The sequence below is a fragment of the Bombina bombina genome, chromosome 9 (assembly GCF_027579735.1).
Source record: "Bombina bombina isolate aBomBom1 chromosome 9, aBomBom1.pri, whole genome shotgun sequence".
NCBI classification, from domain to species: Eukaryota; Metazoa; Chordata; class Amphibia; order Anura; family Bombinatoridae; genus Bombina; species Bombina bombina.
In genome coordinates, this window is record NC_069507.1 from 141,390,223 (window position 1) to 141,416,058 (window position 25,836).

The 25,836-nt window shown below is 41.4% G+C and overlaps 1 protein-coding gene across 1 annotated transcript in view; it reads right to left on the reverse strand.

Moving 5' to 3' along the window:
• The window catches only part of IDE (insulin degrading enzyme), a 352,051-nt gene that overhangs the window by 30,666 nt on the left and 295,549 nt on the right, over window positions 1-25,836 (reverse strand). Inside the window, exons 18-19 of the mRNA XM_053692939.1 lie at window positions 16,254-16,526; window positions 14,874-14,935 (exon numbers count right to left, since the gene is read on the reverse strand). Coding sequence (XP_053548914.1) covers window positions 14,874-14,935; window positions 16,254-16,526 — 335 coding nt within the window. The remainder of the gene's footprint in view (window positions 1-14,873; window positions 14,936-16,253; window positions 16,527-25,836) is intronic.

A 25,836-nucleotide genomic window follows, 5' to 3' on the forward strand; every position in this document is an offset into this window, starting at 1 on the left:
AGGGAACTCCTTGTTCCCCCCTGATGGTTGATGTACGCAACAGTCGTCATGTTGTCTGATTGAAACCGTATGAACCTGGTCCTCGCAAGCTGGGGCCAGGCCTGGAGAGCATTGAATATCGCTCTCAGTTCCAGAATATTTATCGGTAGAAGAGATTCTTCCCGAGACCAAAGACCCTGAGCTTTCAGGAATCCCCAGACCGCGCCCCAGCCTATCAGACTGGCGTCGGTCGTGACAATGACCCACTCTGGTCTGTGGAACATCATCCCTTGAGACAGATTGTCCAGGGACCGCCACCAACGGAGTGAGTCTCTGGTTCTCTGATTTACTTGTATCTTCGGAGACAAGTCTGTATAGTCCCCATTCCACTGACTGAGCATGCACAGTTGTAATGGTCTTAGATGAATGCGCGCAAAAGGAACTATGTCCATCGCCGCCACCATCAACCCGATCACTTCCATGCACTGAGCTATGGAAGGAAGAGGAACGGAATGAAGTATCCGACAAGAGTCCAGAAGCTTTGTTTTTCTGGCCTCTGTTAGAAAAATCCTCATTTCTAAGGAGTCTATAATTGTTCCCAAGAAGGGAACCCTTGTTGACGGGGATAGAGAACTCTTTTCCACGTTCACTTTCCAGCCGTGAGATCTGAGAAAGGCCAGGACAATGTCCGTGTGAGCCTTTGCTTGAGGAAGGGACGACGCTTGAATCAGAATGTCGTCCAGGTAAGGTACTACTGCAATGCCCCTTGGTCTTAGCACCGCTAGAAGGGACCCTAGTACCTTTGTGAAAATCCTTGGAGCAGTGGCTAATCCGAAAGGAAGCGCCACGAACTGGTAATGTTTGTCCAGGAATGCAAACCTTAGGAACCGATGATGTTCCTTGTGGATAGGAATATGTAGATACGCATCCTTTAAATCCACCGTGGTCATGAATTGACCTTCCTGGATGGAAGGAAGGATAGTTCGAATGGTTTCCATCTTGAACGATGGGACCTTGAGAAATTTGTTTAAGATCTTGAGATCTAGGATTGGTCTGAACGTTCCCTCTTTTTTGGGAACTATGAACAGATTGGAGTAGAACCCCATCCCTTGTTCTCTTAATGGAACAGGATGAATCACTCCCATTTTTAACAGGTCTTCTACACAATGTAAGAACGCCTGTCTTTTTATGTGGTCTGAAGACAACTGCGACCTGTGGAACCTCCCCCTTGGGGGAAGTCCCTTGAATTCCAGAAGATAACCCTGGGAGACTATTTCTAGCGCCCAAGGATCCAGAACATCTCTTGCCCAAGCCTGAGCGAAGAGAGAGAGTCTGCCCCCCACCAGATCCGGTCCCGGATCGGGGGCCAATATTTCATGCTGTCTTGGTAGCAGTGGCAGGTTTCTTGGCCTGCTTTCCCTTGTTCCAGCCTTGCATTGGTCTCCAAGCTGGCTTGGCCTGAGAAGTATTACCCTCTTGCTTAGAGGACGTAGCACCTTGGGCTGGTCCGTTTTTACGAAAGGGACGAAAATTAGGTCTATTTTTTGCCTTGAAAGGCCGATCCTGAGGAAGGGCGTGGCCCTTACCCCCAGTGATATCAGAGATAATCTCCTTCAAGTCAGGACCAAACAACGTTTTCCCCTTGAAAGGAATGTTTAGTAGCTTGTTCTTGGAAGACGCATCAGCCGACCAAGATTTCAACCAAAGCGCTCTGCGCGCCACAATAGCAAACCCAGAGTTCTTAGCCGCTAACTTAGCCAATTGCAAAGAGGCGTCTAGAGTGAAAGAATTAGCCAATTTGAGAGCATTGATTCTGTCCATAATCTCCTCATAAGGAGGAGAGTCACTATCGAGCACCTTAAGCAGTTCATCAAACCAGAAATATGCGGCAGTAGTGACAGGGACAATGCATGAAATGGGTTGTAGAAGGTAACCCTGCTGAACAAACATCTTTTTAAGCAAACCTTCTAATTTTTTATCCATAGGATCTTTGAAAGCACAACTATCCTCTATGGGAATAGTGGTGCGTTTGTTTAAAGTAGAAACCGCTCCCTCGACCTTGGGGACTGACTGCCATAAGTCCTTTCTGGGGTCGACCATAGGAAACAATTTTTTAAATATGGGGGGAGGGACGAAAGGAATACCGGGCCTTTCCCATTCTTTATTAACAATGTCCGCCACCCGCTTGGGTATAGGAAAAGCTTCTGGGAGCCCCGGCACCTCTAGGAACTTGTCCATTTTACATAGTTTCTCTGGGATGACTAAATTTTCACAATCATCCAGAGTGGATAATACCTCCTTAAGCAAAATGCGGAGATGTTCCAATTTAAATTTAAATGTAATCACATCAGATTCAGCCTGCTGAGAAATGTTCCCTAAATCAGTAATTTCTCCCTCAGACAAAACCTCCCTGGCCCCCTCAGATTGGGTTAGGGGCCCTTCAGAGACATTAATATCAGCGTCGTCATGCTCTTCAGTAACTAAAACAGAGCAGCCACGCTTACGCTGACAAGGGTTCATTTTGGCTAAAATGTTTTTGACAGAATTATCCATTACAGCCGTTAATTGTTGCATAGTAAGGAGTATTGGCGCGCTATATGTACTAGGGGCCTCCTGAGTGGGCAAGACTCGTGTAGACGAAGGAGGGAATGATGCAGTACCATGCTTACTCCCCTCACTTGAGGAATCATCTTGGGCATCATTGTCATTATCACATAAATCACATTTATTTAAATGAATAGGAATTCTGGCTTCCCCACATTCAGAACACAGTCTATCTGGTAGTTCAGACATGTTAAACAGGCATAAACTTGATCAGAAAGTACAAAAAACGTTTTAAAATAAAACCGTTACTGTCACTTTAAATTTTAAACTGAACACACTTTATTACTGCAATTGCGAAAAAACATGAAGGAATTGTTCAAAATTCACCAAATTTTCACCACAGCGTCTCAAAGCCTTGAAAATATTGCACACCAATTTTGGAAGCTTTAACCCTTAAAATAACGGAACCGGAGCCGTTTTAAGCTTTAAACCCCTTTACAGTCCCTGGTATCTGCTTTGCTGAGACCCAACCAAACCCAAAGGGGAATACGATACCAAATGACGCCTTCAGAAGTCTTTTATAAGTATCAGAGCTCCTCTCACATGCGACTGCATGCCATGCCTCTCAAAAACAAGTGCGCAACACCGGCGCGAAAATGAGACTCTGCCTATGCTTTGGGAAAGCCCCTAAAGAATAAGGTGTCTAAAACAGTGCCTGCCGATATTATTATATCAAAATACCCAGATAAAATGATTCCTCAAGGCTAAATATGTGTTAATAATCAATCGATTTAGCCCAGAAAAAGTCTACAGTTTAAATAAGCCCTTGTGAAGCCCTTATTTACAATCGTAATAAACATGGCTTACCGGATCCCATAGGGAAAATGACAGCTTCCAGCATTACATCGTCTTGTTAGAATGTGTCATACCTCAAGCAGCAAGGGACTGCAAACTGTTCCCCCAACTGAAGTTAATTGCTCTCAACAGTCCTGTGTGGAACAGCCATGGATTTTAGTTACGGTTGCTAAAATCATTTTCCTCATACAAACAGAATTCTTCATCTCTTTTCTGTTTCTGAGTAAATAGTACGTACCAGCACTATTTGAAAATAACAAACTCTTGATTGAATAATGAAAAACTACAGTTAAACACTAAAAAACTCTAAGCCATCTCCGTGGAGATGTTGCCTGTACAACGGCAAAGAGAATGACTGGGGTAGGCGGAGCCTAGGAGGGATCATGTGACCAGCTTTGCTGGGCTCTTTGCCATTTCCTGTTGGGGAAGAGAATATCCCACAAGTAAGGATGACGCCGTGGACCGGACACACCTATGTTGGAGAAATATTTTGTGCTCGCAACTACTGCACTTGTGTCACAATTAGTACAGCATTCTAGCGCTAGAAGATTTAATGCAATTAAAGGATATTACACATTTTGGGCTAGATTCTAAGCGGAGTGCAAAATATCGCTTCCGCTAAAGCGATATTTGCGCTTTCCTTAGTAATACCAGCGCACGCAAATGTGCGCTGGTATTACAAGTTACAAGCTTTGCGCTCACGACAGCACGCTTCCATAGAGATGGTATGAGAACTAGTGTAGCGAAAGGGGTAAGTCGCACAGCGGTGGGCAGCAGATTGTAAATATATACATAAGTATATTTATGTGTTTATATGTGTGTACACACATATTAACGCATAATTATATATGTGTATATTCATATACATATATTACATATATATTTACAGGGAACACACAGTTCCCATAGAGAGCAATGAAAAGGCACTTTTCTCTGACATTTTTTTTTTTTTTTTTTTTATTAACACCATGCACCCGCCAACTTTAACCCCTCATAACTGCTTTTTGCATATTTTTTTTTTAATTAAAAAAAATATGCTACATTTTGTACTACACTTGTAATGGCTGATTATTTAATGTGCACCAGTAAACCAGTAAACGGGTGATAAATTAGCGCTCCACTTGTAATCTAGCTCTTTATAGGAAACTAAATATATTCAACTCTTAGTAGTAAAACAAATTGTTTGCAGTTATTGGTTGGTCAATCAGTGAGCTTGTTTTTATTTGTCCCTAGTTAGTCATAGCAAACAATATAACACACACAACACTCACAAAGTGTCTCAAGGGGGATGCCCCTGGAATGCCAAACAATGCACATTTTTCTAACAAAATTACAGTTATAAAAACTTTTAGGGCATTCATTGTGTATGCAAATTTATTGCAAGAAATTGATTAACTGCATATATTAATATTATGCATATATAAAAAAAAAGTAAATTTAAAGGGATTTAAAAGGCAAAAATATATACATTTTCTCTTTAACGCCAGTTCTTGGGAGCAGCACGTACCAGTGCATGTGCTATGGAATTTTATTGTCATGCACATGCGCAATGTGTTTGAGAGATCAGCGCCGACATCACTCACATCTCAGTGGTCACATTTTCAACTTGTGATTGGTAATGTGACCGCAAATATCTATATGTCTATAAATCGTTTAACAGGAGCAGCACTATATGCAGATCGCTCAGCGAGTACCATAGAAAGCCGATGACATTTATTCTATGCACATGCTCTATTACCTTATAAAGACCGGGCAAAAGTCTTCATGGATGGTGGTGCGCGATTGGAAAATTACAATATGTAAATTAGATTTTATTTATTGGACTATTATATTAGACTGCGTGTCAGACAGCCCATTTCTGTTCTTTACGTCATTCTAGAAATAAAAACATAATTTATGTAAGAACTTACCTGATAAATTAGTTTCTTTCATATTGGCAAGAGTCCATGAGCTAGTGACGTATGGGATATACAATCTTACCAGGAGGGGCAAAGTTTCCCAAAACTCAAAAAGCCTATAAATACACCCCTCACCACACCCACAATTCAGTTTAACAAATAGCCAAGTATTGGGGTGATAAAGAAAGGAGTAAAAAGCATCAAAAAAGGAATTGTGCTTTATACAAAAAATCATAACCACCATAAATAGGGTGGGTCTCATGAACTCTTTCCAATATGAAAGAAATTAATTTATCAGGTAAGTTCTTACATAAATTATGTTTTCTTTCATGTAATTGGCAAGAGTCCATGAGCTAGTGATGTATGGTATAGTAAATACCCAAAATAACAGCCATTTTCCACTGAAAAAAATAATCCACAACCCAAAATAAGTTTATTCTCATAAACGAAAAAAAAAAAACTTAAACATAAGCAGAAGAATCAAACTGAAACAGCTGCCTGAAAAACTTTTCTACCAAAAACTGCTTCCGAAGAAGCAAATACATCAAAACGGTAGAATTTAGTAAATATATGCAAAGAAGACCAAGTTGCTGCTTTGCAAATCTGATCAACTGAAGCTTCATTCTTAAAAAGCCCACAAAGTGGAGACTGATCTAGTAGAATGAGCTGTAATTCTCTGAGGCGGGGCCTGACCCGACTCCAAATAAGCCTGATGAATCAAAAGCTTTAACCAAGATGCCAAGGAAATGGCAGAAGCCTTCTGACCTTTCCTAGAACCAGAAAAGATAACAAATAGACTAGAAGTCTTCCTGAAATCTTTAGTAGCTTCAACATAATATTTCAAAGCTATTACAACATCCAAAGAATGTAAGGCTCTCTCCAAAGAATTCTTAGGATTAGGACACAAAGAGGGGACAACAATTTCTCTATTAATGTTGTTAGAATTCACAACCTTAGGTAGAAATTTAAATTAAGTCTGCAAAACTGCCTTATCCTGATGGAAAATTAAAAAATGAGATTCACAAGAAAAAGCATATAATTCGGAAACTCTTCTAGCAGAAGAGATGGCCAAAAGGAACAACACTTTCCAAGGAAGTAGTTTAATGTCCAAAGAATGCATAGGCTCAAACGGAGGAGCCTGTAAAGCCTTCGAAACCAAATTAAGACACCAAGGAGGAGAGGAGGAGAGATTGATTCAATGACAGGCTTGATATGGACCAAAGCCTGTACAAAACAGTGAATATCAGGAAGCTTAACAATCTTTCTGTGAAATAAAACAGAAAGAGCAGAGATTTGTCCCTTATCTAAATTTAAGGACTTGAGATCCTGATGGAAAAAACGGACCTTGAGACAGAAGTTCTGGTCTTAAAGGAAGTGGCTAAGGTTGGCAACTGTACATCCGAACAAGATCCGCATACCAAAACCTGTAAGGCCATGCTGGAACTACCAGCAACACAAACAATTGTTCCATGATGAACTTGGAGATCCCTCTAGGAAGAAGAACTAAAGGCGGGAAAATATAAGCAGGTTGGCAACACCAAGGAACTGCTAACGCATCCACCCCCTCCGCCTGAGGATCCCTGGACCTGGATAGGTAACTGGGAAGTTTCTGGTTTAGATGGGAAGCCATCAGATCTATTTCTGGAAGACCCCACATCTGAACAATTTGAGAAAACACATCTGGATGGAGTGACCACTCCCCCGGATGTAAAGTCTGATGGCTGAGAAAATCCGCTTCCCAATTGTCTACACCTGGGATATGAAACACAGAAATTAGACAGGAGCTGGATTATGCCCAAGAAAGTATCCGAGATACTTCTTTCATAGCTTGGGGACTGCGAGTCCCACCCTGATAATTGACAAATGCCACAGTTGTGATATTGTCTGTCTGAAAACAAATGAACGATTCTCTCTTCAACAGAGGCAAAACCTGAAGAGCCCTAAAAATAGTTCTAAAATATTGGTAACCTTGCCTCTTGAGATTTCCAAACCCCTTGTGCTGTCAGAGATCCCCAGACAGCTCCCCAACCTGAAAGACTTGCATCTGTTGTGATCACAGTCCAGGTTGGACTGAAGGGAATGATAGAGACTGAAGGTTCCAACAAGCTGAAACCAATTTTAATCGTCTCTTGTTTGTTAGAGACAGAGTCATGGACACTGAATCTATCTGGAAACCTAAAAAGGTGACCCTTGTCTGAGGAATCAAGGTACTTTTTGGTAAATTGATCCTCCAACCATGTCTTTGAAGAAACAACACTAGTTGATTTGTGTGAGATTCTGCAGAATGTAAAGACTGAGCTAGTACCAAGATATCATCCAAATAAGGAAACGCCACAATACCCCGTTCTCTGATTACAGAGAGTATGGCACAGAGAACCTTTGAAAAGATTCTTGTAGCTGTGCTAGGCCAAATGGAAGAGCGACAAATTGGTAATGCTTGTCTAGAAAAGAGAATATGATAAACTGTTAGTGGTCTGGATGAATCGGAATATGAAGATATGCATCCTGTAAGTCTATTGTGGACATATAATGCCCTTGCTGAACAAAAAGGCAGAATAGTCCTTATAGTCACCATTTTGAAAGTTGGCACTCTAACAAAACGATTAAAAATTTTCAGATCCAGAACTGGCCTGAATGAATTTTCTTTCTTTGGGACAATGAATAGATTTGAATAAAGCCCCAGACCCTGTTCCTAAAACGGAACTGGTATGATTACCCCTGAAAGCTCCAGGTCTGAAACACACTTCAGAAAAGCCTAAGTCTTTACTGGATTTGCTGGGATGCGTGAGAAAAAAAAAAATCTTCTCACGGGGGCGTGTCCGTGCAGCGTTCTGAGTAGGACACATTCTCTGTGGGCTCCAAAAGAACCTTCAATAATCCGCCGATTATTGGCTGTAAACAGCAAAAACGAAGACTTAATTATAGATTACACCACAGACTAGGTGTCTGGGATTCAATATCCTCTTATATTGCTGTATTAATGACATAGGGGACACAGTTCGGAGTTAGGCCTGAGGCGGCGGCCTATTGCCAGGTTTCCACCCTCCCCCCGGGAAGAGCCGGGTTATCAGTGCTGCCGGAGACCATCGGCTTACTGAGTCTCTTCACCATTCATAATCAACTGGGACTTATATAACTGACAACATCTTAGAATCACAATAATAGTAGGCAGCGTGCAGAATTCTTCTATTATATATCCTTTAACAAAGATCACTATGGGAGAATCAGAAATGTATCATCACCTACTAACATCTATGGAAAAGCTGGAGAAAATCTTTGAGAAGCTGTTCGACAGGGCCCCATACGACTACTTACTGAACGAACTCTGCTCCTCCGATGCAACGAGCAACCAGAGAGAAAGAACCTTAGCAACCCGCAATCAAAATGGCGGAGGCTCTATAACACCCAACAGCGCTCCTCGGAAAAACTACACAGGGCGCCACAGCATCATACCCTGCCACGGAGACCCACATCTACCAAAGGACTCTAGATCCAATCCGGAACGCAAGCCTACCATGAAAGCAGACCTAGCTCCGACCTGTAATAGGGATCACTACCCGACACCAACCTCTCCACAGGCTCCAGCACTTGTTAGATGGCACAGCAGACCAGTTGGAAGCTCCAAGCCGGATAAAACTACAAAGATTACCCTGGGTGACATGGCCGATACTCTTATGCAACAAGAAGTAGTACAGAAGGGCTCTGTGCATACCCACAGAGTCGAAAAGACTATCCTTTCAGAGGCCTTGCAACAGACACTACAGATGACAAAGAGACTCTCCGCTATGTTCTCAGATCTGGGGCCTAACAAAACGGACGGACACAGATGGCGGAGACCTGTAACTACCACAGGTGGGGGCATAAGACTTTCTCATCGGGATGACCAGTTCCCAATAGTAGGAGAGGGGTAGGCTGCAGATGCCCCTCTCGGACGATATACCCTTGTCCAGCCTGACCCCACAGAGGACTATGGCTTTTCCCCGTTATATATGTTAAAAATGTATTTTGCAAAGTTCTCTAAGCTTTATTTTTAAGACTCTAGGGGTATAGGAAGTTATCCTTTTATTAGAGACTACATAAGTTCAATTATATGATAAAGTACGACAATATGATATGTTGTGTTGTAGGGTTCATGTAAGCAAACTCTCCCTTGCAGCTCACTTTCGGTTCTTATTTTTACTGTATATTTAGCACCGGATGATTATTAACTTTAGAGCTACTTATAGAGACTGCTGCTCTTTAACATATTGGTTAGCTTTGATAGACTGCTCAAGGCGTGATCTCCCCCCCCCCCCCTCTGTGAGGCCTGCGGCGGGTGGGATAGCTTAAAAACTTAACAAGGCAGCAGCCATAAATATCAATCCTTCTATCCCCGTGTCGGGGTTATAGCTCACAATGCATCTATATGCTTTATCGTTAATTTCCCACAAAGTCTCACGCACCAAAATACACTATGTTGTTGCACATTTATCTTTAACGCCCAGCACCAACTTTAATTTTTATCAAATTCCTAGTATAATCTAAACCACACCCTTAAAGGTTTCAAGATATATCTCTCAAATGGTCATTGTTCTCTTTTTTCTTTCTCCCATACACACTCCCCCCTCCTCCAGCTCCTATTGCTCTCCCCCCCCCAGCTCCTTTTGTTCTTCCTAATTCTTATTTTACTGTTTTGTTTTTTTTGCTCTGAGTTCCCAGTACTATCTTTATCAATCCTAGTAACTAGATCCATGAGCGGTCTATTCAACTAAGAATGGGAACCAAAAGGAAATACACTGACTCACAACACATGGCTATAACTCTTTTTCTTGTTGCACTTCACTAATAATGATTAAGTATACGCTGTGTTCTCTCGAAGCCTGTATAATGTACTACAATGGTGATGTTTTACTTCTTCTCTGGTGTATAATCTGTACATTCAATTCATAACGTGTATTGTTATTTATAACTTCAATAAAGCTCTTTTGAAAAAAAAAAAATCTCACAGGTGGTCTTACTCTGAATCCTATTCGGTACCCTTGAGAGACAATATTCTGAATCCATTGATTTTGGACAGAATCTGCCCAAATGTCTTGGAAGAATCTTAATCTGCCCCTACCAGCTGAGCTGGAACGAGGGCCGCACCTTAATGCAGACTTGGGAGCTGGCTTTGGTTTCTTAATTGGTTTGGAGTTACTCCAACTTGAAGAAGGTTTCCAACTGGAACCAGATTCTTTGGGGGAAGGATTAGGTTTTTGTTCCTTATTTTGTCGAAAGGAACGAAAACGGTAAGAAGCTTTAGATTTACCCTTAGGTCTTTTATCCTGAGGCAAATAAAAATCCCTCCCCCCCCCCAGAAACAGTTGAAATAATCAAATCCAACTGAGAACCAAATAAATTACCTTGGAAAGAAAGAGATAGTAATCTAGACTTAAATACCATGTCAGCATTCCAATATTTGAGCCACAAAGCTCTTATAGCTAAAGATATATATTTAACATCAATTTTGATGATATCAAAAATGTCATCACAGATAAAATGATTAGCATGTTGAAGCAAGCTAACAATGCTAGACAAATCAGGATCAATTTCCTGTTGCTAAACTCTCCAACCAAAAAGTTGATGCAGCTGCAACATCAGCCATAGAAATGGCAGGCCTGAGAAGATAGCCAGAATATAAATAAGCTTTCCTTAGATAAGATTCAAGTCTGCTGGCCAAGGATACAATTTGTTAAACCTTGAAGAAGGGATAAAAGAAGTACCAGGCCTCATTCCTTAGAATTCATATCAGAAATAACATCAGGAACTGGAAAAACCTCTGGAGTAACCACAGGAGGTTTATAAACAGAATTTAAACGTTTACTAGTTTAAATATAAAGAGGACTAGATTCCTCAATATCCATTGTAATCAACACCTCTTAACATGGAATGAATATACTCCATTTTAAATAAATAAATAAGTAGATTTTTCAGTGTCAATATCTGAGGAAGGATCTTCTGAATCAGATAGATCCTCATCAGAGGAGGATAATTCAGTATGTTGTCGGTCATTTGAAATTTCATCAACTTTATGAGAAGTTTTAAAAGACCTTTTACGTTTATTAGAAGGCGGGATAGCAGACAAAGCCTTCTGAATCGCATCAGCAATAAAATATTTTATATTCACAGGGATTTCATGTACATTAGATGTTGAAGGAACAACAGGCATTGTACTATTACTGATGGACATATTCTCTGCATGTAAAAGCTTATCATGACAAATTTTACATACCACAGCTGGAGATATAATCTTCACAAATTTACAACAACAGCTACACTTAGCTTTGGTAGAACTGTTATCAGGCAGCAGGGTTTCAACAGTGGTTTCTGAGACAGGATCAGATTGAGACATCTTGCAAATGTAAGAGAAAAAACAATATATAAAGCAAAATTATCAATTTCCTTATATGGCAGTTTCAGGAATGGGAAAAAATGCAAACAGCATAGCCCTCTGACATAGAAAAAGGCAAGAGGCATATAGGAATAGGGTTTTAAATAATTAAATTATTTGGCACCAAGTATGACGCACAATGCAAAATGAAAATTTTTGGCGCTAACATCATCCGGAAATGACACACTCGCGTCATTGCAGACGCAACCTTGTGCAAGGAAATTCGGCGTCAACTAAGACGGCGGAAATGACGAATTTGCGTCATCGGACGTACCTTCACGCCAAAAAATTCTCACGCCAATAATGATGCAATAAACATCCTCACAAGCCTAATTTTGCCCGCGGAAATTTAATGAAAAAGCAGTCAATTTGAAAAAAAGACTATACCCCAGGTAAGAAAAATATTTTCCTAAATATGAAACTGATAGTCTGCAAAAGGAAATATACATAAACCTGACTCATGGCAAATATAAGTACAATACATATATTTAGAACTTTATATTAATACATAAAGTGCCAAACCATAGCTGAGAGTGTCTTAAGTAATGAAAACATACTTGCCGAAAGACACCCATCCACATATAGCAGATAGCGAAACCAGTACTGAAACGGTTATCAGTAGAGGTAATGGAATATGAGAGTATATCGTTGATCTGAAAAAGGAGGTAGGAGATGAATCTCTACGACCGATAACAGAGAACCTATGAAAAATATTTCCCGAGAGGAAAACCATAGAATTCAATAGGTGATACTCCCTTCACATCCCTCTGACAAACACTGTACACTCTGAGAGGAATCGGGCTTCAAAATGTTGAGAAGCGCATATCAACGTGGAAAATCAAGCACAAACTTACTTCACCACCTCGATAGGAGGCAAAGTTTGTAAAACTGAATTGTGGGTGTGGTGAGGGGTGTATTTATAGGCATTTTGAGGTTTGGGAAACTTTGCCCCTCCTGGTAGGATTGTATATCCCATACGTCACTAGCTCATGGACTCTTGCCAATTACATGAAAGAAATAGAATTTTATATAAAATCCTAAAATGGTATGTATTTAATTTAATATTACAAGTATTAAAGAGGCAATTAAATATCACTATTTTTTTTTTTTAAATGTTTGGATCAGCCCTACGTTCCGGTGTTTTAAAAACACTGAAATTTCAGATGCCTGCAGCACTTTCCACAACCTTTCAACGTGCCCTCCTGTGAGCAGCGTGAGTCAGGGAGAAAAAAAAAAAGAAGTGCAACCAAAATAGAGAAGCTTTCAAATGAAGAAAAGCTGGATTTTTTTTTAAACAGATAAACACTGCTGTGTTTCTATAAACCATACACTACTACATGCTGTATTTTTTTTATACTCTTGTACCCCTTAAAATAAATTTGATGCATCAAAAAAAGGCCTTTTAAAATTTATTACTGCTGTTTTGTTTTTGTAAAATAGGTGATCCTGTTCCAAAAAAAAACTTTCTGCCTTCATGCATGGTACCCTAGGATTGGCGTAAAGCTGACGTGGTGCCACTCTTCAGAAAGGGAAGCAGGGATGATCCAAAAAGCCATAGACCAGTTAGTCTGACATAAATAGTGGGGAAGATATTTGAAGGGATTATAAAGGATTATATTTATGAGCATACGTGTAAACAAGATTATGAGTTCTAATAAGCATGGTTTTAGGAGAAATAGATCATATCAAACTAATCTAATTAGATTCTATGAGGAAGTAAGTAAAAATATAGATAAAGGGGAATCAGTTGATGTGATATACTTAGATTTTGCAAAGGCATTTGATACAGTGCCGCATGTGAGATTAATGCACAAAATTAAGGGACTAGGAATAGATGAAAATGTTAGCTCATGGATAAATAACTGGATAAAAGATAGGGAGCAACGAGTAGTAGTGAATGGATCATACTCAGATTGGACAAAGGTAATCAGTGGAGTCCCCCATGGATCAGTACTGGGCCCTGTTCTTTTTAATATTTTTATAAATGACTTGGAGCAGGATTAAATAGCGACATCTCTATTTTTGCAGATGATACTAAGTTAAGTAAGGTCATTAGGTCAGAGCTTTCCTTACAAAGGGATCTGCAAAAATTAGAAGTATGGGCAGGTAAATAGAAAATTAGATTTAATACAGGAAAATGCAAGGTTCTACATTTTGGAAGTAGTAATAGATAACAAGCTAAAGATGGGTGCACAATGCAGGGCAGCGGCTACACAGGCTAATAAGATACTAGCATGTATTAAAAGAGGCATTGATTCAAAGGAGGAAAGCATACTTTTGTCACTATATAAATCCCTGGTAAGATCTCACCTTGAGTATGGAGTGCAGTTTTGGGGACTGATCACAAAAAAAAAAAAGAGATTGCAGAACTAGTTCAGAGAAGGGCCACAAAGCTAATAAGGGGAATTGAGAATTAAAGTTATAAGGAGAGGCTAGCCAAACTGAGTCTGTTTTCTTTAGAAAAAAGGCGCTTGAGAGGTGACATGATTACTTTATATAAATATATTTAAGGCCCATATACAGAGATGGCAGAAGCTCTGTTTATTCCAAGAAAATTGTTTGTGACAAGAGGTCACAATTTAAGGTTGGAGGAAAAGAGATTTAATCTCCTGCAACAAAAATGTTTTTTTCCCTGTAAGAGCAATAAAATTGTGGAACCAAAGGAGGTAGTGAATGCCAATACCCTAGATACATTTAAAAATTGTTTGGATACATTTCTGTCTGGAAACAAAATTCATGGATATGATTGCTAGTATTAAATGGGTCACCTTTTAGTGGGATTATTTACGCTTAACTGGAGCTTTTTGTAAGTATTTTAGATTTGTATAGGTTGAACTCAATGGACTTCGGTCTTATGGGATTATTTACGCTTAACTGGAGCTTTTTGTAAGTATTTTAGATTTGTATAGGTTGAACTCAATGGACTTCGGTCTTTTTTCAACCTAATCTACTATGTTACATGCGTGTCCCTGTCCACCAATACATATAAAGGAGCTGTCCTCATCAGCCAGTGAGTGATTATTCCTATATCAATGTTAAAACATACAAAAAAATATTTGAAAATGTTTTCTACTCCTGCATTATGGAAACTGTTTCTGTTTCACGTTACCTCACGACTATAGTTCTTTGCTTACTGTGAGATTGAATAACTAATGAGGACAGATATGTGATACACAGGGACATGTTACCTTGTAAAACTTCATGATGTCATCCTTAACCAGGGTCTTCAGATAAGATACTTCAATATTGTCTGATGAGAAAAAAATTAAATCAGTTACGACCCTATCAAAATACAGAAAATATTAATAGATATTTAATATGTAGCCACCAATCAGCAAGCCTTACACAGGCGCTGAACCAAAAATGGGCCGGTTACTAAGCTTACATTCCTACTTTTTCTAATAAAGATACCAAGAGAATGAAGAACAATTGATAATAGGAGTAAATTAGAAAGTTGCTTAAAATTGCTGCTCTATCTTAATCATGAAAGAAAATATCACATCATATCCCTTTAAATATAGATTTTCATAATGGAAATGCTGTGCTACCCCATCATCACTGCAGCAATTTAAAATATCCCCCAGAAAACAACTTTACCAAGCAGTGATTCAACCTACTCCCCAGCTGATGAGTGGCAATAACCACAAAACAGCTGTCCTGGGATTGGTCTGAATCACTGTACTACCCCAAGCTAAGCTTAGAAGCTGTGTAATGTGGCGATGCTATGGTGTAAAGGGAAGTCTGCCTTAAAAAGCAGGCTAGAAGTAAAAAAGTGAGTCATTGTGAACCTCATTTGCATATATCACCCAGAATCCTTTGCTGCATTGGAAACAGTGTAATCAGAGAGTTTCTAGGGTAAAAGCAAGTCTTCTGACTTGTCTAGATTTGTAAATGGTTTACACAATGAGTTATTTTCTCTACATTTTGGATTTAGTGGAGGATTTTAAACTCACTTTTCGCCTCCCCATATTTTAAATTGCTAATATATATATATATATATATATATATATATATATATATATATATATATATATATATATATATATATAGGTGACAACTAAAATAAATTGTTAGCTCTGAGTGATGCAACATTTAATCTCTGGCATCCAAGGGTAAAACAGCTGAACTGTCTGAAACTGGTAAAACAGATGGCCTATGAGCTATGTTGCAGAATGCACAATTCCAAGTTCCACGAGGGGATTGAATATTTTTTTTAAATAAATAATTACAGAATACTGAGTTTATTCTTTAAAAACAACTTTTTAGAATCATGAATTATATGACAATAGCTGGGAGTCCCCTGCCACCCTATGTAAATTACAGGCTCTTCACCATGACAGACCTTTAAATATATGAATGCAGAATATATTCTCTCTAAAGTCATTTTTTATCCATCCTTTAGTGCCACTTAAGAATACAAGGGCATTCAAAACGCTAACATTTATTACTGAAATTACAGTAAGAACAATACCGAAAAAAAGCTTTTAAAAATCATAATTGTATATAGCTATATATAACCAATTCTCCCCTCCTCAACCACCCTGGAACTGTTTCCAATAGTGTCTTACCTCTGTCAAAATTATACTGTTGAGAAATGATTTCTCCCCAGTACTTGGCACACTCTGAGGCCAGCTTCTTTGGCTTGTCTAGACGACGTATTGCTAGTGCCTGAATGTGTTTCTGGAAGGCTTCTTCTGACATCTCTTCCAGGGATTTCTCCATAGTCTTCAAAAAAGCCTCCACACGGCTCTCTAAATAATGAGGTTGCTTCTCGGACTGGATAATAAATCGCAGGCCTTGTATACCATTTGCTCTGCGGGGGCCACTAAACACAATGTAACCTTCAAAGACAAAACGGGGACAGAGTACTTTTGACAGAACTTGATAAAATGATGTTTTGAAGGTCTAGTGCAAAATGAAATAAGATATTCTAAAGCAAAACACTGTTAAAGGGACATTTAAATCAAAACACAATCACCCACAAATTAATTTACTTATTTAAATTAATTATTGTAATTTACATTCAGTATTGCTCTTGTTTTATTTTGAGATTCAGCCTTTCGGGGGCGGGGTTAAAAAGAACACTTTGCTGTAAAATGCTTGATCTGGCTATTCATTACACAGTGATCACTTGGAACACAAATTAATTTACAGCTGACTCTTATGTTATCAAATAGTTTATTTGCCAATTGTGCCCACTGACAGGTTTAAATTATTTTAAAAACACTTATTTTCTAAGAATATTTTTTGCAGTTTTGCATATTCAGAAATGTACTTTGCATATTAATACAAATTGAGTTAAATGTAACTAACACAAAAACATAAATTATGCTTACCGGATAATTTTCTTTTCTTCTGATGGAGTCCACATCTGCATTCATTACTTTTGGGAAATAAGAACCTGGCCACCAGGAAGAGGCAAAGACACCCCAGTCAAAGGCTTAAATACTCCTCCCACTTCCCTCATCCCCCAGTTATTCTGCTGAGGAACAAGGAACGTAGAAGAAAAATCAGGGTGAAAAGGTGCCAGAAGAATAAAAAAACAAAGACGCCCCCCAATAAAAAAACATAATTTATGCTTACCTGATAAATTTATTTCTCTTGTAGTGTGTTCAGTCCACGGGTCATCCATTACTTATGGGATATATTCTCCTTCCCAACAGGAAGTTGCAAGAGGATCACCCAAGCAGAGCTGCTATATAGCTCCTCCCCTCACATGTCATATCCAGTCATTCGACCAAAACAAGACGAGAAAGGAGAAACTATAAGGTGCAGTGGTGACTGGAGTTATAATTTTAAAATTTAGAACCTGCCTTAAAAAGACAGGGCGGGCCGTGGACTGAACACACTACAAGAGAAATAAATTTATCAGGTAAGCATAAATTATGTTTTCTCTTGTTAAGTGTGTTCAGTCCACGGGTCATCCATTACTTATGGGATACCAATACCAAAGCTAAGTACACGGATGATGGGAGGGACAAGGCAGGAACATTAAACAGAAGGAACCACTGCCTGTAGAACCTTTCTCCCAAAACCAGCCTCCGAAGAAGCGAAAGTGTCAAATTTGTAAAATTTGGAAAAAGTATGAAGTGAAGACCAAGTTGCAGCCTTGCAAATCTGTTCAACAGAGGCCTCATTCTTAAAGGCCCAGGTGGAAGCCACAGCTCTGGTGGAATGAGCTGTAATTCTTTCAGGAGGATGCTGTCCAGCAGTCTCATAGGCTAAACGTATTATGCTACGAAGCCAAAAAGAGAGAGAGGTAGCCGAAGCCTTTTGACCTCTCCTCTGTCCAGAGTAAACGACAAACAGAGAAGAAGTTTGTCGAAAATCTTTAGTTGCCTGTAAGTAGAACTTCAGAGCACGGACCACGTCTAGATTATGCAAAAGAAGTTCCTTCTTTGAAGAAGGATTAGGACATAATGATGGAACAACAATCTCTTGATTGATATTCCTGTTAGAAACAACCTTAGGTAAAAACCCAGGTTTAGTATGCAGAACTACCTTGTCTGAATGAAAGATCAGATAAGGAGAATCACAATGTAAGGCAGATAACTCAGAGACTCTTCGAGCCAAGGAAATAGCCATCAAAAACAAAACTTTCCAAGATAAAAGCTTAATATCAATGGAATGAAGGGGTTCAAACGGAACACCCTGAAGAACTTTAAGAACCAAGTTTAAGCTCCACGGAGGAGCAACAGCTTTAAACACAGGCTTAATTCTAGCCAAAGCCTGACAAAAGGCCTGGACGTCTGGATGCTCTGCCAGACGTTTGTGTAAAAGAATAGACAGAGCTGAAATCTGTCCCTTTAGCGAACTAGCGGATAAACCCTTTTCTAAACCCTCTTGTAGAAAAGCTAATATCCTAGGAATCCTAACCTTACTCCATGAGTAACTCTTGGATTCGCACCAATATAAATATTTACGCCATATCTTATGGTAAATTTTTCTTGTCACAGGTTTCCGAGCCTGTATTAATGTATCAATAACCGAATCCGAAAACCCACGCTTTGATAGAATCAAGCGTTCAATTTCCAGGCAGTCAGCCTCAGAGAAATTAGGTTTGGATGGTTGAAAGGACCCTGAATTAGAAGGTCCTGCCTCAGAGGAAGAGACCATGGTGGACAGGACGACATGTCCACTAGGTCTGCATACCAGGTCCTGCGTGGCCACGCAGGCGCTATCAGAATTACCGATGCCCTCTCCTGTTTGATCCTGGCAATCAGCCGAGGTAGCAACGGAAATGGTGGAAACACATAAGCTATGTTGAAAACCCAAGGGGCTGCTAATGCATCTACCAGCACCGCTCCCGGGTCCCTGGACCTGGATCCGTAACAAGGAAGCTTCGCGTTCTGGCGAGATGCCATGAGATCCAGATCCGGTTTGCCCCAATGACGAATCAGTTGAGCAAATACCTCCGGGTGAAGTTCCCACTCTCCCGGATGAAAAGTCTGGCGACTTAGGAAATCCGCCTCCCAGTTCTCTACGCCTGGGATGTGAGTGAGACTCTGCCCAGCGAATTATCTTCAAGACTTCCAACATCGCTAGGGAACTCCTGGTTCCCCCTTGATGATTGATGTAAGCCACAGTCGTGATATTGTCCGACTGAAATCTGATGAACCTCAGCTTTGCTAACTGAGGCCAAGCTAGAAGAGCATTGAATATAGCTCTTAATTCTAGAATGTTTATTGGGAGGAGTTTCTCCTCCTGAGTCCACAATCCCTGAGCCTTCAGGGAATTCCAGACTGCTCCCCAGCCTAGAAGGCTGGCATCCGTTGTTACAATCGTCCAATCTGGCCTGCGAAAGGTCATTCCTTTGGACAGATGAACCGGTGACAACCACCAGAGAAGCGAATCTCTGGTCTCCTGGTCCAGATTTAGCAAAGGGGACAGATCTGAGTAATCCCCGTTCCATTGACTGAGCATGCATAGTTGCAGCGGTCTGAGATGCAGGCGCGCAAATGGCACTATGTCCATTGTCGCGACCATTAAGCCGATTACCTTCATGCACTGAGCTACTGATGGGCTTGGAACGGAATGAAGGACACGGCAAGCATTGAGAATCTTTGATAACCTGGACTCCGTCAGGTAAATCTTCATCTCTACAGAATCTATAAGAGTCCCTAGAAAAGGAACCCTTGTGAGTGGAAACAGAGAACTCTTTTCCACGTTCACTTTCCACCCATGCGACCTCAGAAATGCTAGAACTATCTCTGTATGAGACTTTGCATTCTGAAAGCTTGACGCTTGTATCAGAATGTCGTCTAGGTACGGAGCCACCGCTATGCCTCGTGGTCTTAGTACCGCCAGAAGTGAGCCCAGAACCTTCGTAAAAATTATCGGGGCCGTGGCTAACCCGAAGGGAAGAGCCACAAACTGGTAATGCCTGTCTAGAAAGGCAAACCTCAGGTACCGATAATGATCTTTGTGAATCGGTATATGAAGGTAAGCATCCTTTAAGTCCACCGTGGTACCCTTAGGAATTTGTTTAAGATCTTTAAGTCCAAGATTGGTCTGAAGGTTCCCTCTTTTTTGGGAACCACAAATAGATTTGAGTAAAATCCATGTCCCTGTTCCGATCGCGGAACTGAGTGGATCACCCCCATGATTAAGAGGTCTTGTACACATTGTAGAAATGCCTCTCTCTTTACTAGGTTTGTCGATAACCTCGAAAGATGGAACCTCCCTTGTGGAGGAGAGGTTTTGAAATCCAGAAGGTATCCCTGAGATATAATCTTTAACATCCAGGGATCCTGCACATCTCTCTCCCAAGCCTGGGCAAAGAGAGAAAGTCTGCCCCCCACTAAATCCGTCTCTGGATAGGGGGCCCTGACTTCATGCTGTCTTAGGGGCGGGAGTAGGCTTTCTGGCCTGCTTGCCCTTGTTCCATGACTGGTTGCCTTTCCAACCCTGTCTGTAACGAGCAGTAGTTCCTTCCTGTTTTGGAGCGGAGGAAGTCGATGCTGCTCCTGCCTTGAAGTTACGAAAGGCACGAAAATTAGACTGTTTGGCCTTTGGTTTGGCCCTGTCCTGAGGAAGGGTGTGGCCCTTACCTCCCGTAATGTCAGCAATAATTTCCTTCAAGCCGGGCCCGAATAAGGTCTGCCCTTTGAAAGGAATGTTAAGTAGTTTAGACTTGGAAGTTACATCCGCTGACCAGGATTTAAGCCAGAGCGCTCTGCGCGCCTGTATGGCGAATCCGGAATTTTTAGCCGTAAGTTTGGTTAGATGTACTACGGCATCTGAAACAAACGCATTAGCTTGCTTAAGGGTTCTAACTTTGCTCAAGGCCTCATCCAACGGCTCTGTGCGAATCGCCTCTTCCAGAGACTCAAACCAGAATGCCGCTGCAGCCGTGACAGGCGCAATGCATGCAAGAGGCTGCAATATAAAACCCTGTTGAACAAACATTTTCTTAAGATAACCCTCTAATTTTTTATCCATTGGATCTGTGAAAGCACAGCTATCCTCCACCGGGATAGTGGTACGCTTGGCTAACGTAGAAACTGCTCCCTCCACCCTAGGGACCGTCTGCCATAAGTCTCGTGTGGTGGCGTCTATAGGGAACATTTTTCTAAATATCGGGGGAGGGGAAAAAGGCACACCAGGTCTATCCCACTCCTTACTTATAATTTCTGTAAGTCTTTTTGGTATAGGAAAAACGTCAGTACACACCGGTACTGCATAGTATCTATCCAACCTACACAATTTCTCTGGAATTGCCACCGTGTCGCAATTATTCAGAGCCGCTAATACCTCCCCTAGTAATACACGGAGGTTCTCAAGCTTAAATTTAAAATTTGAAATTTCTGAATCCGGTCTCCCCGGATCAGAACCGTCACCGACAGAATGAAGCTCACCGTCCTCATGTTCTGCAAATTGTGACGCAGTATCAGACATGGCTCTCGTGTCATCAGCGCGCTCTGTCCTTAACCCAGAGCTATCGCGTTTGCCCCTTAATTCGGGCATATTATATAATACTTCTTTCATAACATTAGCCATATCATGTAAAGTGATTTGTAAGGGCCTAGATGTACTAGGTGTCTCAATCCTACGCATCTCCCGAGCGGGAGACGCAGGTACTGACACGTGAGGAGAGTTAGGCGGCATAACTTCCCCCTCGTTGTCTGGTGATAGCTTCTTTATCGGTACAGATTGACTTTTATTCAAAGCAATATCAATACAATTGGTACACATCGTTCTATTGGGCTCCACATTGGCTTTTGAACATGATGAACAAACAGTTTCCTCTGAATCAGACATGTTTAAAACAGACTTAGCAATGAAACTAACAAGCTTGGAAATCACTTTCAATCAGTTTACAAGCAATATAAAAAATGCTGCAGCGCTTCAAAAATACAGATATAATTAAACAATTCTTAACTAGAAGTGTATTATTAGCAGAGGATTGCACCCATTAGCAAAAGGATGATTAACCCCTCAATACCCAAAACGGATAAAACAGATATCAATTAAGATTTAACGCTTTTAATCAGTCAGCACACTGTCACAGATCTGCTGTGACTTATTACCTCCCTCACAAATGAAATTTGCAGACCCCTGAGCTCTCTAGAGACGTCCTGGATCAAGGAGGAAGAAGCAGATAGACTGTGCAATAATTTTAACTGCGCAACAAGGCGCTAAAACAAGGGCCCTCCCACTCCAATCACAACAGTGGGAGCCCTGATATAACGGTTTCCATGCAGAAAAATATGTTAGCCATGTGGAAAAAAATCATGCCCAAAGCGATTTATCACCAAAGTACCTCACAAAAACGAATAACATGCCAGTAAACGTTTTATTAAAAAACAACATTTTTCAATGTCATGCAAAGCTATCACTAAGCCTGCTACCAGTCGCTACCACTGCAGAGAAGGCTTAAGTATTATTTCAGTGTTAACAGTATTTTCTCAGTCAAATTCTACTCCCTAGAATATAACTCGACTGCGCATACATTTATCAGCCTGATACCAGTTGCTACTACTGCATTTAAGGCTGTACTTACATCATATGGTAACAGCAGTATTTTCTTAGTCAATTCCATTCCCAGAAAATAAAGTACTGCACATACCTCATTTGCGGAGGACCCCGCATGCTATTCCCAGTTTCTGAAGTTACCCCACTCCTCAGAATGTCGAGAACAGCCAGTGGATCTTAGTTACGCCTGCTAAGATCATAGATAAAAAACGCAGGCAGTTTCTTCTTCCAAATACTGCCTGAGATAGAAAAACAGCACACTCCGGTGCCATTTAAAATAACAAACTTTTGATTGAAGAATAGTTAAGTAAAAACTCCAGCTCCTCTCGCGACCTCCTTTGTTGAGGGTTGCAAGAGAATGACTGGATATGATATGTGAGGGGAGGAGCTATATAGCAGCTCTGCTTGGGTGATCCTCTTGCAACTTCCTGTTGGGAAGGAGAATATATCCCATAAGTAATGGATGACCCGTGGACTGAAAACACTTAACAAGAGAAAAAGACGGGTGGGGAGCTGTGGACTCTATCTGAAGAAAAGAAAATTATCAGGTAAGCATAATTTATGTTTTTCTTCCTAAATGGAAAGAGTCCATAGCTGCATTCATTACTTTTGGGAAAACAATACCTAAGCTATAGAGGACACTGAATGCCAAAACGGGAGAGTACAATAAATAGGCGGCCCATTCTGAGGGCATCAGGCCTGAAAACCACTACACAAAAAAAAACACTGCTTCGTCCGCAGTCGAGAAAACAGGAAAGGAAAAGGCCCCAAGGACACTGACCAGCAGATAGCCCGGAAGCCTAGCTAGAGACCGCAACCTCAGACTCAACTGAGCCAACAGTCCTCCGGGAGACAACATCGCCCAACAGTCGGTCCCCTACCACACACCCTTCACTAGCGAATGTAACCCCAGCTGAAACTCCCAGAGGAATAAGGCAAGGAAGAACCAAATGGAAACCGAAAGGTTACCACAAACGTAAAAAGAAAACCCCCCAAATCAAACCAAGCTCGGAAGACCTAAATGGGTCCTTACAATAAGGGGAGGCAACGCCCAATCCAAATAGAAACCACAAGGTTTAGAACCAAGTAGCAGAACAGAGAAAAGGTTCTCCCAACATCCTACAAAGGATTGTAACAGCTAGCTAGCACACGATCAAGGTGCAAACAGCTGCAGCTGGTTTCAAAGAGCAATGCTTCACTTGCCAGGCAGCAAGTCAACCAGCGCCGAGGAACAGCTGAAAACGGAGACCAAATATCATCCGAACTCAGAACATTGAAGTATTCAGGCAAAAGTACATGTAGCAGACCCAGACGAAGATAAACACCTGAGTCAAGAACACACAGCCATCCTCAGGATGACACAGAAGAAATACTTGCTAGAAGGGGCTACCAAAATGTAGAGTGCTAAACCTCCACTACAGAAGGCACACTCTAGGCAACTGAAAACGCCAGACCTACACATAGGTCTCGAAAATAAAAGAGCCGGAACCTCAACGAGGATCAATGCGCCCCAAGATACGAGAGAACAACAGACCTCAGGACCTACCTCCAGCCGGGCCAGCCCAAGCATTGGCAGGTCTGAAACAAGGGGACCAGAAAAACCCCAGCTCAAAAAATTTGCGGAAAAATGGCACAGCCATTACAACAGTGCTCGGATGCCAACCCGAAACACCACATGGAGACTGTCGACAAGGCCATAGACCTAGAGATCTAGCTAAAGTCCCAACACAGACTTCAAGGCGGAGCCAGTAACTCTCCAGATGGACAGAACAACCCAGAGAGTGTACCTCTCTCCGAAATAGGTTAACCAGTCTGTCCCAACCTCCTGAAGACAGGAGAAGCCCTAAGATAGGGACCATACTTCCGAAAGAAGGATATAAGCCCCCACCAAGACAAAGGGGGCCGGCAAAAGGGCCAGAAGGACAGAGCACCTGTCCCCATGACACAGCCATAAGCTGAACCGAGAGAACAAATCTCCAACGCCCTGACCTGGAAGGAATCCCCTAAAGATTTGAACTTGCTAGCACACCGACAAGGTCTCATAGCTGCAGTGGTTTCACAGCAAACCCTCTGCTCGCAGAGCAGCAAAGCCATCACACTATTTCAGCAAGCCGACCAAGGGAAAACGACCAATATGCGAAAGGCAAGCCCAAGGGGCATTGGCACCCAGAAAAGCCTGGCGAACTGAATCAGTTCAACTAGCCCAACCAAAAGGACCCAGCTCTAGATCCTAACAGTCTAGTACAACCCGCAACGGGATCAACAAGGGAAATGCTGAGTGAGAACCTTAGCCACCAGAAGAACCAGAGCGAGGAGAGGTCCGAGCCCTCAAACAAACAAGAACCCAGAAACTGAAATCCCCCGTCAGATATAAAAACCAGACCCCCTGGAGATAACCATAAAATACAATATCCAAAGTAAAATGGACAATGAGAAAAACTTGCAAGTCCCGACCAAAAGACGAGACCACCCCTTGCCAGAGCCCAACGCTCCAAGGAGCTAAGGAAGCGAAGACCGAAACAAGGTCACTAAAACCCTAGGAGGAAACAGCCATAACACGACTAAGAACAAAAGGAATACCTCAAGGACAAGTCACTCGAGCAAAGGCTAGTCTCCACATCACCCCCATAAAATGAGAGGAGAAGATGAAAGAAGGATGCAGAGCATCCCCCAGCTCCGGGGAAGAAATCCTAAAAGAGCTCAAGGAGACCACACTGCCCATGTCCCTACAAAGGAACCAACTTCCGAAGGGAACCAGGTCCCCCTAAGGAACCTGAGGAACGGACGAAGTCCAAAAGGTCTCAAGGAGAAAACCACAGCAGGAACAAGTCTAAGGACAATGTCAGAGCCATAGAAGGCCAAACCGCCCAAAATAGCAGGAAGGAGGCGCTAAGCCCCCAATCCCCCCAAGAGAGGAAAGAAACTCTAGGCCCCGAGGAATCGGAGCAAAGAGAGTGACGCAGCGGAAACTCCACTGACCTCGTCAACCAGATTGAAGGCTGAATAAGGACTGACACAATTCTCCCTGCCATACGGATCCTTTTAGAGTGCTTAGCTGAACTACTTCGAAAAAGAAGAAAACACACTGACGACCAAGGTTAACCAACCTTGCGCCAGTCACTTGCTTGGCACAGAAAGGGTTATTAGACCCCTTCTACTGTCACTAATATGTCACAA